This window comes from Periplaneta americana, chromosome 17, assembly GCF_040183065.1.
Source record: "Periplaneta americana isolate PAMFEO1 chromosome 17, P.americana_PAMFEO1_priV1, whole genome shotgun sequence".
NCBI classification, from domain to species: Eukaryota; Metazoa; Arthropoda; class Insecta; order Blattodea; family Blattidae; genus Periplaneta; species Periplaneta americana.
Window position 1 is genome coordinate 116735130 of NC_091133.1, and position 13714 is coordinate 116748843.

At 36.5% G+C, this 13714-nt stretch overlaps 1 protein-coding gene across 4 annotated transcripts in view; it reads left to right on the top strand.

Moving 5' to 3' along the window:
* LOC138693499 (glutamine--fructose-6-phosphate aminotransferase [isomerizing] 2-like) overlaps positions 1 to 13714 on the top strand; it is a 149122-nt gene that overhangs the window by 122881 nt on the left and 12527 nt on the right. For all 4 annotated transcript variants that reach the window (XM_069817509.1, XM_069817511.1, XM_069817510.1 and 1 more), the window contains 6 exons: positions 707 to 822; positions 2437 to 2635; positions 5165 to 5409; positions 11224 to 11379; positions 11530 to 11658; positions 12626 to 12760. In XM_069817509.1, coding sequence (XP_069673610.1) covers positions 707 to 822; positions 2437 to 2635; positions 5165 to 5409; positions 11224 to 11379; positions 11530 to 11658; positions 12626 to 12760 — 980 coding nt within the window. The remainder of the gene's footprint in view (positions 1 to 706; positions 823 to 2436; positions 2636 to 5164; positions 5410 to 11223; positions 11380 to 11529; positions 11659 to 12625; positions 12761 to 13714) is intronic.

Consider the following 13714-nt stretch of genomic DNA (forward strand, 5'->3'; position numbering starts at 1 on the left):
GTGAATCATATTTTATTACTGTATTGGTTGTATTACACATTACATATTCATGCTTCAATTCAATAACTACTGTTGTGTTCATTTTTGTTCTATTACAAATGTTTCTTTTCTAATTATTTTACGTTATGTAGACTTAAAATAGGTTGTGATAATAAAGATGCATGGGCATATTTATAGTACCATGCCTAATGAAATGTTTCAGTTGAAATTTCGAAGTTGGTTATTCTGTGTTTATGTTGGCTGCCTCATACTCATGAGAGAATGCCATTGGACTGTTCTTAGGCTAAGATCACATTCTGGGCAAAATTAGCTTTTAACAACACAACAGGCTATATAATAGATCCTACTACCTGCTTCGAATTGAATACAACATCAGAATGCGTAATATCGACTTTATTACATATCGTTATTGACATGCATATCAATAAATATGCATAGTCGTCTACGTTCTCGGTTTATTGTGAATCAAAAATTTTCATATTCACGTCCTCTGCTTCTCGTTTTCATTCTGGTTCTCGTTCCCGGTTTATTGTGAACCAGCCTTTACAGGGAGCTTTACCTGAAAGACTAGATTTGTATTGGAATCTGGATTGGACACTGTTGCCATCAATAACACCACTGGATGAACAGTACCTATACTATCCAACATCACTGATGATGTTTAAATAATTAAATTAGATTAAAATTGAATGTATTTATGTTATAGGTAACTACAGTTCTTTTATGCAGAAGGAAATTTTTGAACAACCTGAGTCTGTGGTGAACACCATGCGAGGACGTCTGAACTTTGAGACACAGAGTGTGATTCTTGGTGGTATCAAGGTATGGGGCTTTTAATATTAACATAATAGCATGCGTAAAACCTGAAAAATTAAAGAGGGACAAATCAGTCAAGTGACAGAAACTTATGGATACGAAAATTGAGTTCAATAAGAAAACAAAAGAATGTGGATAGCTGGGATGAGCTTCCTGAACAAAAGTGATTAAAATTATAATTTGAAACTCATTGACAGAGTGTGATTCTGTGACACTTTATCCTCGTGTATCTTTGTAACATTAAGAATGTTAAATTTCGTTTATATTAAAAGGAAATTGAACTCATAACTATCTTTTTAATTGTCTCATGTAGCTATTAAGCCCATCTGTTAGTACCGGTAATACCTATGTTTTTTTTTAATTCTAAAAAGAAATTAGTGCGTTATATATTGTATACATCTCTTATTCAAGATTATTTCCTGTCCATATTTATTTTGCGACTGTTACTTATTACAAAAAAATACCTGAAGGCAGCAACAGAATTTGATCAGTGCATTCCAGCTGATTAGCGAAGATCACATTTGTGTTCATATTTGTCTGTCCTCATATTGACCTCAGTGTAATTGGGGGAAAGTGAGAATTTAGATTCATAATGAAGTGTCTAGCATTAAGAATATTAAATTTCGTTTACTTTAAAAGGAAATTGAGCTCATAACTATCTTTTTAATTGTCTCATGTAAGATATTAATTTCACATTTATTTATCTCAAAATTGCAATAGTATTTAATTAATTTGAGAGAGAGAATCCAGACAGGGATAGCTCTAAAACCAAATTATTTATTAATTCATTATAAAACTGTACAAATGGTGATTTACAATTAGCAAAGAGGAATTTAAATTTTGTGTAGATAAAACCTGGAAATTTGATGTATCAATATGAAATCTACGAAAAAAAAAATTACATAAAATTTTGAAATAGTTCCACGTACTCCAAACAATAATCCAGTTTTCAGGTTGCTATACTTTTCTCATAGGTATTTGAAGCAAGGTTCATAGTGCCTCTTCTTTTCACGATCCACTTCTATGCTCTGTGTGTCACTTTTTTCAAAACGCACTGTTGGGTCAGTAACAAAGTCAATGTTCATCTTCCTGTCGATTGTAATGACTGAGATACATGGTACTTCTTCATAGATTTCAAAATATTCAAATTTCTTAAGACATTTGGCATTGTTACTCCTCACCACGTGGTGTGTATTATTTTTAATAGCTCCCCTGTGGGACAGAAACCAAAAACATGAGAGAGAGTTTCAACAGGTATCTTGACTCCACCTGGGATGCTTCAAACAGGAATTATAATGTCATTGTTACAATTCATTTTTATGGCATTCGTTTATTGAGAAGATGAAAGGTCTTCTTTTTTTTTTTGGTGGAAATCCAGTTGTTTAATTTTAACCATTCGGAAAATTGTGACACCCTTCTACCACAACTAGTTTTCATTTAATTTATTTTCTTCTTTTTATTTAAGCAGTCCTTCCTTCTTAGTAGACGAATTTGTTCACTGTACAATATGAAATGTCATTGAATTGAATGTAAGCCTAAATGTAGTATATGTATTGGGGATGTAACGATATCTTGTTTAAAAATAAAGAAATTAAAATAAGATTTTTCTTGTCTTTTCAGGACTACATCCCCGAGATTCGTCGTTGTAGGCGCTTGATGATGATTGGTTGTGGTACTAGTTACCACAGTGCGGTGGCGACGAGGCAGCTACTAGAAGAACTTACAGAACTCCCAGTCATGGTGGAACTGGCGTCAGATTTTCTTGATAGAAACACACCTGTGTTCAGAGATGATGTCTGCTTTTTTATTTCACAGTCTGGTAAGAATCTTGCCTTTATTTTTTTTTAATATAATAGCATTATAATACAATAAATGTTCACTAAGTAAGCTTCCCTGATCTGGTGGTAAATTGAGACAAAGATACATACTTACGTTTGGGAATGGTAATCTTCCTCTAGATCAGGGACCGTCAAGTGACTACACTCTCGTGCGTACGTACAAACCCTCAAGCCCTGACGTACGGCTGCAGGCAAGGGTAGCTGCTTCCACAGTGGCGGAGCTAAGAACTTGTATGTGAACCAAATTTGTGATAAGAATGTAAATTAATTTCAGCTTTTAATTGAAGCACGCTTTCACTGTTAATTGCACTATACTGAAAAACAGTACTCTATACAATTTTGTACAGTTAACTATATACAAAACAAATTTTCGCATGTTTGCACAATAATGAAACAAAACAAAATATACACTTTTATACAGATTAATATACTGTTTGTCTTCTTCTCATTGCTATACAATTCAATTAACAAAATAAAACAACAGTACAAACGTTGTCATTCAAATACAATTCTCTAATAATAGTACTTTTTCTTAAACATCAGAGATCCGCTGCGATTTTTGCAGTTTTCTGTTAGTAAGCAGCTATTTAATTCTCGGAGCTATTGTTTTAGTACCAGCCAATCACAAACATGCTTTCAATTGTTCATCACTTAGTTGTTTCTGTGACGTGACTTTGTAAACTTCATTAAACAAAACAGTGTTTCGCATACGTAGGTTGTCCCGAACATTTACAACGTTCTTGCAGCAAGATTGTACTGTTTAGGAAACCTTTCTCGTGGAAAACAAGAATAGAAATGGTTAATACTTTTTCTGTTTTGATACTTATCCTTTAGCTCAATATCGCTTTGTAAATCAAATATTTCTAATTGTAGTTCAGCAGGAATATCCAGGACACTCACTGAAAAAGATATTGCAAATATCTTAAATTGTTGTTCAAGATCTCTAATATCCTCAAATCTACGTTCGAAACTTCGCACAATTGTTGCATTATTCTTATATATTCTTTCATGTCCAAGGCTTCTAACAGGTTTCCCATGTACATCCATAAATAAGGCAGTTTCATTTCTAAGTGCGAGAAAACGTTCCAGAATTTTTCGACTTCACCATCTCACCTCGGTATGGTAGAGTAAATCCCCATACTGTTAATACCATCAAGCAGTGCCCTGAAGTCCCTGTGATTGAGTCCTTTAGACCTTATGAAATTAATTGTTCGCATAACAACATCCATTACATTGCTAAGGTTCATGTTTTTAGCACATAAATATTCCTGGTGCAAAATGCAGTGCACCGGTGCCCCCAAGCGACCTCGATAGGTTCCACCACTGATAGACTGCAGTGTACAAGTGTACTGCCCGCAGTGGAAGCCGTAAGTAGGCCTGTACGCCCTCTCGCGATCTTGACTCGACTTGGCGGAGCCTACTCTAGAGATTAGTCTCGCAACCTCCTTCAACAACTCTTCAAACGACCCCCTCCAGGGGGTCGCGACTCACACTTCGGGAACTACTGTACTAAGCAATAGAAAGATGACAGTTTGTCAGTTGAACACTAATAAGATGCAATAACGTGTGATTTCGGAGGAACAGTAAATATTTGAGTGGGTGGTAGTTTTTTCTTTTTGTTTATTTTACGATGCCTTACCAAGTTACTTAGCTTCTGAGTAAGATGATGGTAAGCATAATGAATCCAGGGTCCAGCACTGTGGCAGTATGGACTATTTTGAGTAAAAAGTTAATATAAGCATGTGTCCAATTTTCAGTAAAGTGGAGATACATTTGTCTGAATGTTATGCATTACAGCAGGCAAGAAGGAAGATAAATGACTTAATGATTACATTTACTGCCTATTTACATGATATCAGTATCAGTCCATTTGAACATTTCAACACAATTTTTCGCACTATTGACAGCAGTAAGTGTTGCTTTTCTGAGGTCGTCTTGTTGTTATTTTAAGAGGTCAGCAATATTCATAATGAGAGCGATCAGTCCATCCCTTGTGTTTACTTTGTTTTTGTAAACTTCGCCTTTCATCCACCCCACAGACAAAAATCAACAGGAGTAAGATCTGGGAACCTTGATGGCTAATGCACGTGACCACCATGGCCAATCCATCGTTCAGAGAATGTGAGATTTATATGATGTGTCACCTGACGGATAAAATGTACAGGGGCTTCATCATGCTGGAAGAACATGCTCATCCTTTTAGCCACGCGAACTACAAACAGCTGTTTCTCTACACCCATTACCCACAGTGCTGGCCTCAGATGAGCTCAGAAGAGCGTCATGTACTATTCCTTTGTACATTAGCCAATAGTACGTAGTCATTTGTCATTCCCTCGTACCATTTGTAACTCTTTTTATGTGTACCAATATCAAACAGCTGTACCTCTACACCCATTGAAAATTGAACACATATTTATACGAACTTCTGTCTATACTATCACCCTCTAAAATGTTTACTATTCCTCTGTATCACCCTGTAGATAGAGTGATGTGATATTCTCTGTTAATAGGTGAAACAGCAGATACATTGATGGCTCTACGTTACTGCAAGAATCGTGGTGCCCTCATTGTTGGCATCACCAACACTGTGGGAAGCTCTATCTGCAGGGAGTCCCACTGTGGCGTGCATATTAATGCCGGTCCAGAAATTGGTGTTGCCTCAACAAAAGCGTACACTTCGCAGTTCATATCTCTGGTGATGTTTGCGCTGGTGATGAGTGAGGACAGGATTTCACTCCAGGCCCGTCGGTCAGAGGTAAGACGACACGTACTTTCTCATTATACAGGATTGGTCAGTGGTAAGAGTATTGTATCTGGGAGGGGGGCACTATGACCCAGCACTACGACCTTAAAGATCTATTATGCTTACCTTCGAGCTAGCTGTATTCCCAACCCACATAATTTCAGTTTACAAAGACATCTAATAAAATAGAATAAATAACATAGATTAAATACAAACAAGATACATACTGGTAATGAGATTACATGAACAAAGTTATCATCTGAGGTGATTTCTTAGGAGAGCGATTGATCCTTTAAGAGCCAAGGGACTTTATCTCGTTATTAATATTGTTAGGGTAAAGAATTATGTGCAGGAGTAATAAGGGTACCAATAGATATTCTATTTTATAGCTTTAATGTAAAAAGTCAGTAATTTTGAAAGAGATAGGCTGAAGCAGGATAGTTTTTACTCTGGTTTTGAAACATTCATAATCCAAATGTTTAATATCTCCAAGTATCTTGTTATATGTAATAAGATTAGGGGAGAGTCGGATGGTATCGGACGTCGGGTAATATCGGACAATGAGTTTCTTTCATCTACCACACGATGATAGTACCTGATTGACATGGTTACATTTCTGTGATGTCGCATAGAGAAACGTAACCATGTCATTCAGGTACTACCATATGGTGGTAGATGAAAGAAACGCACTGTCCGATATTACCCGATGTCCGATACTACCCGACTCTCCCCTATATCTGAGAAGTACTGTTAATGGATCATGTATACCCAGTGAGGGAAGTGAGACGATATGCGCTGGTATGGAATACCGCCACTGATTTCTATGGTCAGAAAACAATACCGTTAGTGAAAAACGTCATGCAGTCCACTGAAAAAATGTGATCCATAAAAATTTGTTTATATATTTCTTCACAGCAAAGAGTACAACCTGTTTGTTTCGTAAATCTAAACCACAGCCTTCTGAAACTGTATTTAACGTGTATTTAGACACGTTTATTTGATAAGTCAACCCCTGGAATGCTTACAACTGTAGTACCAGTATTTCAAGTAAAGGCTGTGGTCAGGGGCGGTCGCAGAATTTTTTTTCGGGGAAGGATTTGAGGAGATAGTAAAAATGGAGTAATGAGAGTAAGTTTATATACTCACAATTTGTTTACAAGTTGGCCTGAGTAGCGTAGTCGATATAGCCTTCTGTGCTCGAAGTTGCGGGTTCTACCCCAACCCAGTACGATGGCATTTAAGTGTGTTTAAATGCGACAGGCCTCATATCAGTCGATTTACTGGCATGTAAAAGAAGTCCTGAGAGAAAAAATTCCGGCACACCGGCGACGCTGATATAACCTCGGCAATTGCGAGCGTTGCTAAATAAATCATAATTTTTTAATTTTAACATTTACAATGACTGCAATACAAAAACAATGACAGAATGACGTTTACAGAAGAAGGCGACGAGGCTTCTTAGACATTTCATCCAGCACTTCATGAGCTTTTATTTCTACATTTTTATGTATATGCATCAAGGTCAGTCCATTTAATCTGTCTGCTCCCATCGTGCTCCTCAAGTAAGTCTTCAAAAACCGCAATGTTGAGAACGACCGTTCTGGTGTTGCTGTAGTTACAGGCAACGTGCAGAAAAGTTTCAGCACCTTGCGAGTGCAGGGAAAAATAATTTCATTGCACCTGTTCAAAGATGATATAAAATCAGTAGGTATTAGGTGAAGAGTTTTCTGATCAAGGAAATTTCTTCTCCACATCTTCAATTCATTGAAGAAAGACTCTGGTGATGCATCAACATCATTGGGTCACTGATTTACTATAGCTTCAACAACAGTTTCTAAATCTTCATCTGATGCTTGCACTATGTTTTTAGGCAACAAAGTTTGTATGGACTTCAGGATTCCCTTATGATTTAAAAAGCTATCCTTGATCTGACTAATGAAATAGTCTAAGAAGAGACTCTCTGTCTTGAAGTAAGAACGCTGTGTTTGTCTTCCTGCAGTTCTTGGAATTTAACATTTTAGCAAAGAGAATTTACGTGGAAAACTCTCTAATTCCTATGTATTAAAATTAATATTATTTTTGTTTCTTGTTTCGTATTTTTCTCAAAATTTCGGGAGGGGATATATCCCCTTAATCCCCCCCCTTGCATCCGCCCCTGGCTGTGGTCTGTAGCTTGTGGTGACCATTGTTACAATTTAGTAACTGTCTCATTTTTGTTGTTGTTGCACATTTTATTAATAATGAAGTAAGGAACTTTGAAGCTCTAACATTATTTTAAGTGATAAGTCTCAATGGACAATGCAAAATAATCTAGTAAACAACTGAAGTAACTTGAAGTTATTTTAAGAAATTTAATGTATTGTGTAAGCTTCAAAGTTTCGCATTACAGACTGCACGAAACAATTTATTGTAAACATAATGTATGTGTATGTTGTAAGGGAGGGGATATGCTTTCTTTAAATCGGGATATGCCAGGGGAAAATCTTGGGGTAGCATACCACCTCTGGTTTTTTTTTTTTTCCACTTCCCTCACTGTGTATACTTTCGCTCTGGCATAAACAAGAACACTGAGATGGCAACTTACTAGAAGGCAAATGGAGAAAATCCATCAATCGGAGCATTAGTTACTACTATTAACTACTACTATTCTTTATCCGTTATCTATGCCAGCAGTTTCCAGCTGAGGTTCCACAATGCTAGGCTGGATGTTCTGTGAAAATCCCAGTTGTTATCATTTTACACGATTTAAGTATGATATCTCCAGTTTTATGTGGAGGTGAGATTTGAGTAGTGGCAGAACAAGAAAATCCAGGATAATGGCAGCAGAAATGAAAAAAGAAAAAGAATAAAAAATTGCAAAATATATCAAAAAGTTTCATTAGTTTTGGACAGAATTCAAACTTATCGTAATTGGACTCAACACATTCATTGAATGGACAGAAGCAGTTTAATATATTTTAATGCTGAAATATCACCCCTTGAAAGAAGAAGAAGTCAAGGTCTCTCAAGAGATTTCTGAAATGATACATTATAAATCGAAACTAGTCATGGGGGCTGCGTCCCTGATTTCTTGATGATGATGATGATGATGATGATGATGATGATGATGATGATGATGATGATGATGAATACTATAGAGTACTATGAAAACCTTTTTTTTTTTTTTTTTTCAAGGAGCTGGAAGAAACATGCCTAGGGTAAGCTGTGTGCAATTTATTATCTTCTTATTTAGTCTCTCCGAGGTTATCATGAGATCGTTGTCAAGGGGAAAAGTACTAACTCTGATATTTGAACTTCGAGATTAACTTCAGATTTCCTTCAGAGAATACAATAAAATGTATCTATAATTTTCTTTAACATGAATCCTGGATCATCGAACTTTCATACCTTGACAAAAATATTTGACTTTTACAGATAAACTTGCAGCTTTCAAAAATAAACTTGGTGTTTGGAAAAAAAAAATTGAAAAGCGCCATAGTGTTTGGTTGCTCTCTGAGCTGTATGTGGTGCAGTGTACTGTCACAACCAAACATTAATGACATACATTAGCAGCGTACAGAAACAATGCCGTGTACATTACTCGTTACTTGACATTCTTTCATTTTATCTGTAATGAGGTTATTAACATGATTATAATATTTGCATAAAAAGACGTGGAATATTAAAAGAAAAAAATGCCATTCTTTTACTAGTCCATAAATACGGGATTTTTAATGCCTCTTCTGAAGTGAATAAGGGACAGGCTTTCACATTCTCAAATATGTGATGTCCCGTACAATACACCTGGCAACAACGACAACCCTACTTCTTCCTTTCTTAAAATAAAACCGAACGTAATAAATACATTCTAAAAATGGAACATATTTGTAGGTATACCGTACTACTACAACTACTGCTTACTGCTCTGTGGAATCCTGGGAAACGAGGATGCGGATACTTTAGCAAAGAAGGGCTGCACTGCTACTTACAGACCTATTACTAAATCTACGTATTACTCTGTGAAAATATTTATTAAATCTACATTTTAGACTTCAACAAACAAAATTTGATAACACAATCTCAAGGAAAAAAATGGAACTGTCTGGATTTACCACGAAAATCGTCTGTAGCTGCATTTAAATTGGCAACAGGCCATGATTGTTTGGCCAAACACCTGCATAGAATTGGAATATATCAGTCCCCTAACTGCCCATTGTGCAACTCAAACCAAGAAATGGATTCGGAACACCTCAAAATCTGTACTTCAGTGGCTGACCATGATAATATCTTTGAAAAATATTGGAGTGCAAGAGGTCAAATGACTTTATTGTCAAACGCCTGGCATTAGAGAACAACAACTCAGTTAGTACTAAATGGAAGTTGGCCTGGATGGTGCGGTCCGTAGAGTGTTGGCCTTCTGTGCCCAAGGTTGTGGGTTCGATCCCAACCCAGGTCGATAACATTTAAGTGTGGTTAATTGCGACAGGCTCATGTCAGTAGATTTATTGGCATGTAAAAGAATTCCTGCGGGACAAAATTCTAGCATACCGACGACGCTGATATAACCTCGGCAGTTGCGACAATCCTTAAATAAACATAATTTATATTTTTTTACTAAATGGACAGTGAAAATAAGATACTCGTCTGCCTCGTCAAGACTGACAGGAGGTAAGGATACTCACTAGTGCTGTTCATTTAATGTCTTAATTGAATGATACTGGGAGAAATAATATATTTTCTTGTGTTGGAAGCATTCAACAGAAATTTGAAAGGCTAAATTACAACCAGGAAATGAAGACCGTCTCTGTCCATCTGTCTTTAGGTTGCCTTAAAGAATAAGCTTCCTATTAGGCAGCCCCTGTTATTCATATGTCCTTGTAGAGCTGAGACGAGATGTTATGGCATCAACCTGCGCGAAGTTTTAAATTGCCGCCCGGCAGTGGGGGTTGTTTGGGTTACGGTTCTCAAGCTCAGAGCGTCAGGCATATCCGTTTAATCTCTTTCTAAAAACATTCGTCTTACCGTAGTATCACCATTTTCCTACTCAAGAGTGCGAAGATACTTAATGGAATTACGCCCTCTATTCCATCTTTATATTCTTATTCTCAGTCCGAATGAGACGTTTGATTTGTGCTAGAATCCGATGTCCCTAAGTTTATGGAGATGTTCTCAAAAATACTGTCCATCACATGCTCACATTCAACGTAATTGTTCTCTACTTTCTTCACTAATCATACCCTGATATCCATTCTCGGAAGAAGCGATTACAGAGTTGGCCTCCGCTTATGCGTAGCGTAGAAATTATAGATGAGTCTTATGACTTCCTCATCAAAACTGTCTACAGCTGCAACAATCTTCTTCTTCGGCTGTGATATTTCCGGACTGGAGAAAGAATCTGCTGTTCCTGCATCAATATTTTTCCCTTATTTCCTGATTCTTTCCAAGGTTCGCTTTGAAATACCAGTGGCAGCCAGTATTCTTGCACACACCACACGCTTTTCAATGGAATTGATATTTCATTTACAGCCTCTTCTGACATGAATTTCCATACATTGTGTGTTATTTCATGTCCTTGACTATGAACTACTCTATGATTTCACACCTTAGACAATGCCATAATGAGGGCGGTCAGAAGGACAATGTTTTCAGTATTAGCAATAGCGGTAGTAGAAGAACGATCTGAACACTCGGAATGCTAGTAACCAACTAACCCAACACCCCTCCAGTTGAGTGTGAGGGCGAGTCCAAGGAAACGAACTAAAATTCGTCCCTCGCGCAGGTGCCATAACTTCTCGTCCGGGCTCTAACCATCTTGCTTTAGAAATATATATGTCCGTATTGTTTCAGATCATAAAGGGACTCCAGCATCTAGACGAGCAGATCAGGGAAGTACTGAAGCTTGATGCGCAAGTTGAGGAGCTTGCTAAGGATCTGTACCAACATAAATCCTTGCTCATCATGGGAAGAGGCTACAACTATGCGACGTGCATGGAGGGAGCACTTGTGAGTTCTGTTTTCATGTCCGTTCTCTGATTATAACACAGTAGTATTGCTCTCTGTACTTAACCTTCCCAGAAATATGACTTTTTCTTAAATCAAATGACTCCAGTTTTGAATTAAGTGATTTATTACATTTTTATCGTTTATTTACAGAAAGTAAAAGAACTGACGTATATGCACAGCGAAGGCATCATGGCTGGAGAACTCAAACATGGTCCACTTGCTTTGGTTGACAATAATATGCCGGTCATCATGATCGTCACAAGGGATCCAGTTTATGTCGTGAGTGTTTCGGAAGACTTGTCCAGATAAAATGAGAATTTCAGTCAGTGTAATAATGCTACTAAAGATTTTTTTATTTGTCTATAATAGGGCGAAGCTCCAATTACAATAGACAGCACAAAATTATATTCGGAATATGTATGATAAGAACTTTCTTGTGTTAAATATTATTAACGTACCTTGTTAACATGTTTCGACCTATTTTTGGTCATCTTCGGAACTGGTCGTTGTTGGTCTTGGCGCCTCTTGTTTCCTGTGTGGGCGCGTTCGTAGTGTAGAGTCAAAGAGTGTATGTGTTTTGAAATTGAGTTGTGTGTTGAGAATATCGTTGGGGTGTGTTTTCGTGTGTCTGTATATTTCATATTCTCAACACACAACTCAATTTCAAAACACATACACTCTTTGACTCTACACTACGAACGCACCCACATAGGAAACAAGAGGCGCCAAGACCAACAACGACCAGTTCCGAAGATGACCGAAAATAGGTCGAAACATGTTAACAAGGTACGTTAATAATATTTAACACAAGAAAGTTATTATCATACATATTCCGAAGTGATATAGCGTTAAAAATTGTGTAATCAAGATGTACAAAATTATAGTCGCTTATATAAAAAAAAAAGAGAGAGAAATGGAGATATAAAATGTAAAACCGAAAATTAAAGTGTCTATTAAAATGCTGAATACCTTATTGTGAACTGATTTTTTTTTAAATCTATCAAACAGACCATTTTGTAAATCTACGCTGTAACGCAACAATGATGAAAAACAAATGCTGCGAACACATACTAAACTTTCATAGCTCTTATTTCATTACATGTAGGAAATACATATCCACTTTAGTTTTTAGAATCATACCAGCCATTGAAACCACGATAATCATTTAGGGACATGGAGTATATACAGAATTGGTTTAACGAAAACTTCAGCAGTATGTAATGTTGCTGCACTGTTCCCCTTTCAGAAATGCATGAATGCTCTCCAGCAAGTTACGGCCAGGGAAGGACGACCCATCATCATCTGTGAGAAGGGCGACACTGAGACTCAGAGCTTTGCTTCCAAGTCGCTTGAAGTGCCTCACGCTGTCGACTGTCTACAGGTATGGACATGATCGCCAGTCTATAGCAGTGCTTCCCAACCACTCGGCTCTGGCATCAATTATATTGGAACGCGAGATAGTCTTCTGGAATTTGTCATTTTACTTTTCTAAGCATTGTTCGCGAATAAATATTGCCTAGCACAATAATTAATAATAGATCCCTATTAGAAACAACAACAACCAAATTTCTTGGCTTAAAAATCGATAATGTGTTAAATTGGAAAAATCATATTAAAGAAATTACCCCCAAACTAAATTCAGCTTGTTTTGCTATTAGATCTATGCAAAAGATAGTAAATATCAATACCTTAAAAACAATATACTTTGCATACTTCCACTCGGTAATGAGTTTTGGAATAATATTCTGGGGAAATTCCACAGATAGTAACAATATATTTCTATTACGAAAAAGAGTAATTAGAATAATAATAGGTGCCAAATCTAGGGAATCGTGTAGGGCTATTTAAAAAAAAACTACAAATAATGCCCATGGCTTGTCAGTATATCTTTTCATTAATAATCTTCCTCGTATGTAATCGTAAAACTTTGTAACTAATTCAACAGTTCATAGCATAAATACACGTCAAAAAAATGACTTTCATACTCCATCGGCAAGTCTATCGTGCTATCAAAAAGGAGTGCGTTATATGGCAGTAAAATTTTTAATAGCCTCCCTATCGATATAAAAAATGAAACTCAAAACATAAAATTATTTAGGGCCAAATTAAAGAAGTACCTAATTTCTCACGCCTTCTATTCTGTAGGTGAATTCATGACATTCAATAACAGTTCATGAAATTGATACTAAAACTTTGTGTTGTACTAGTAGACTATATTGTAAATCTCGTCTGTATATATTTCATCTGGACTGTGACTATAAATTAAGATTTTATAATAGTATTAAGTTTTTGACTTGTTCCATATTCTAGCTGTAAGCATATATGAATACCATGG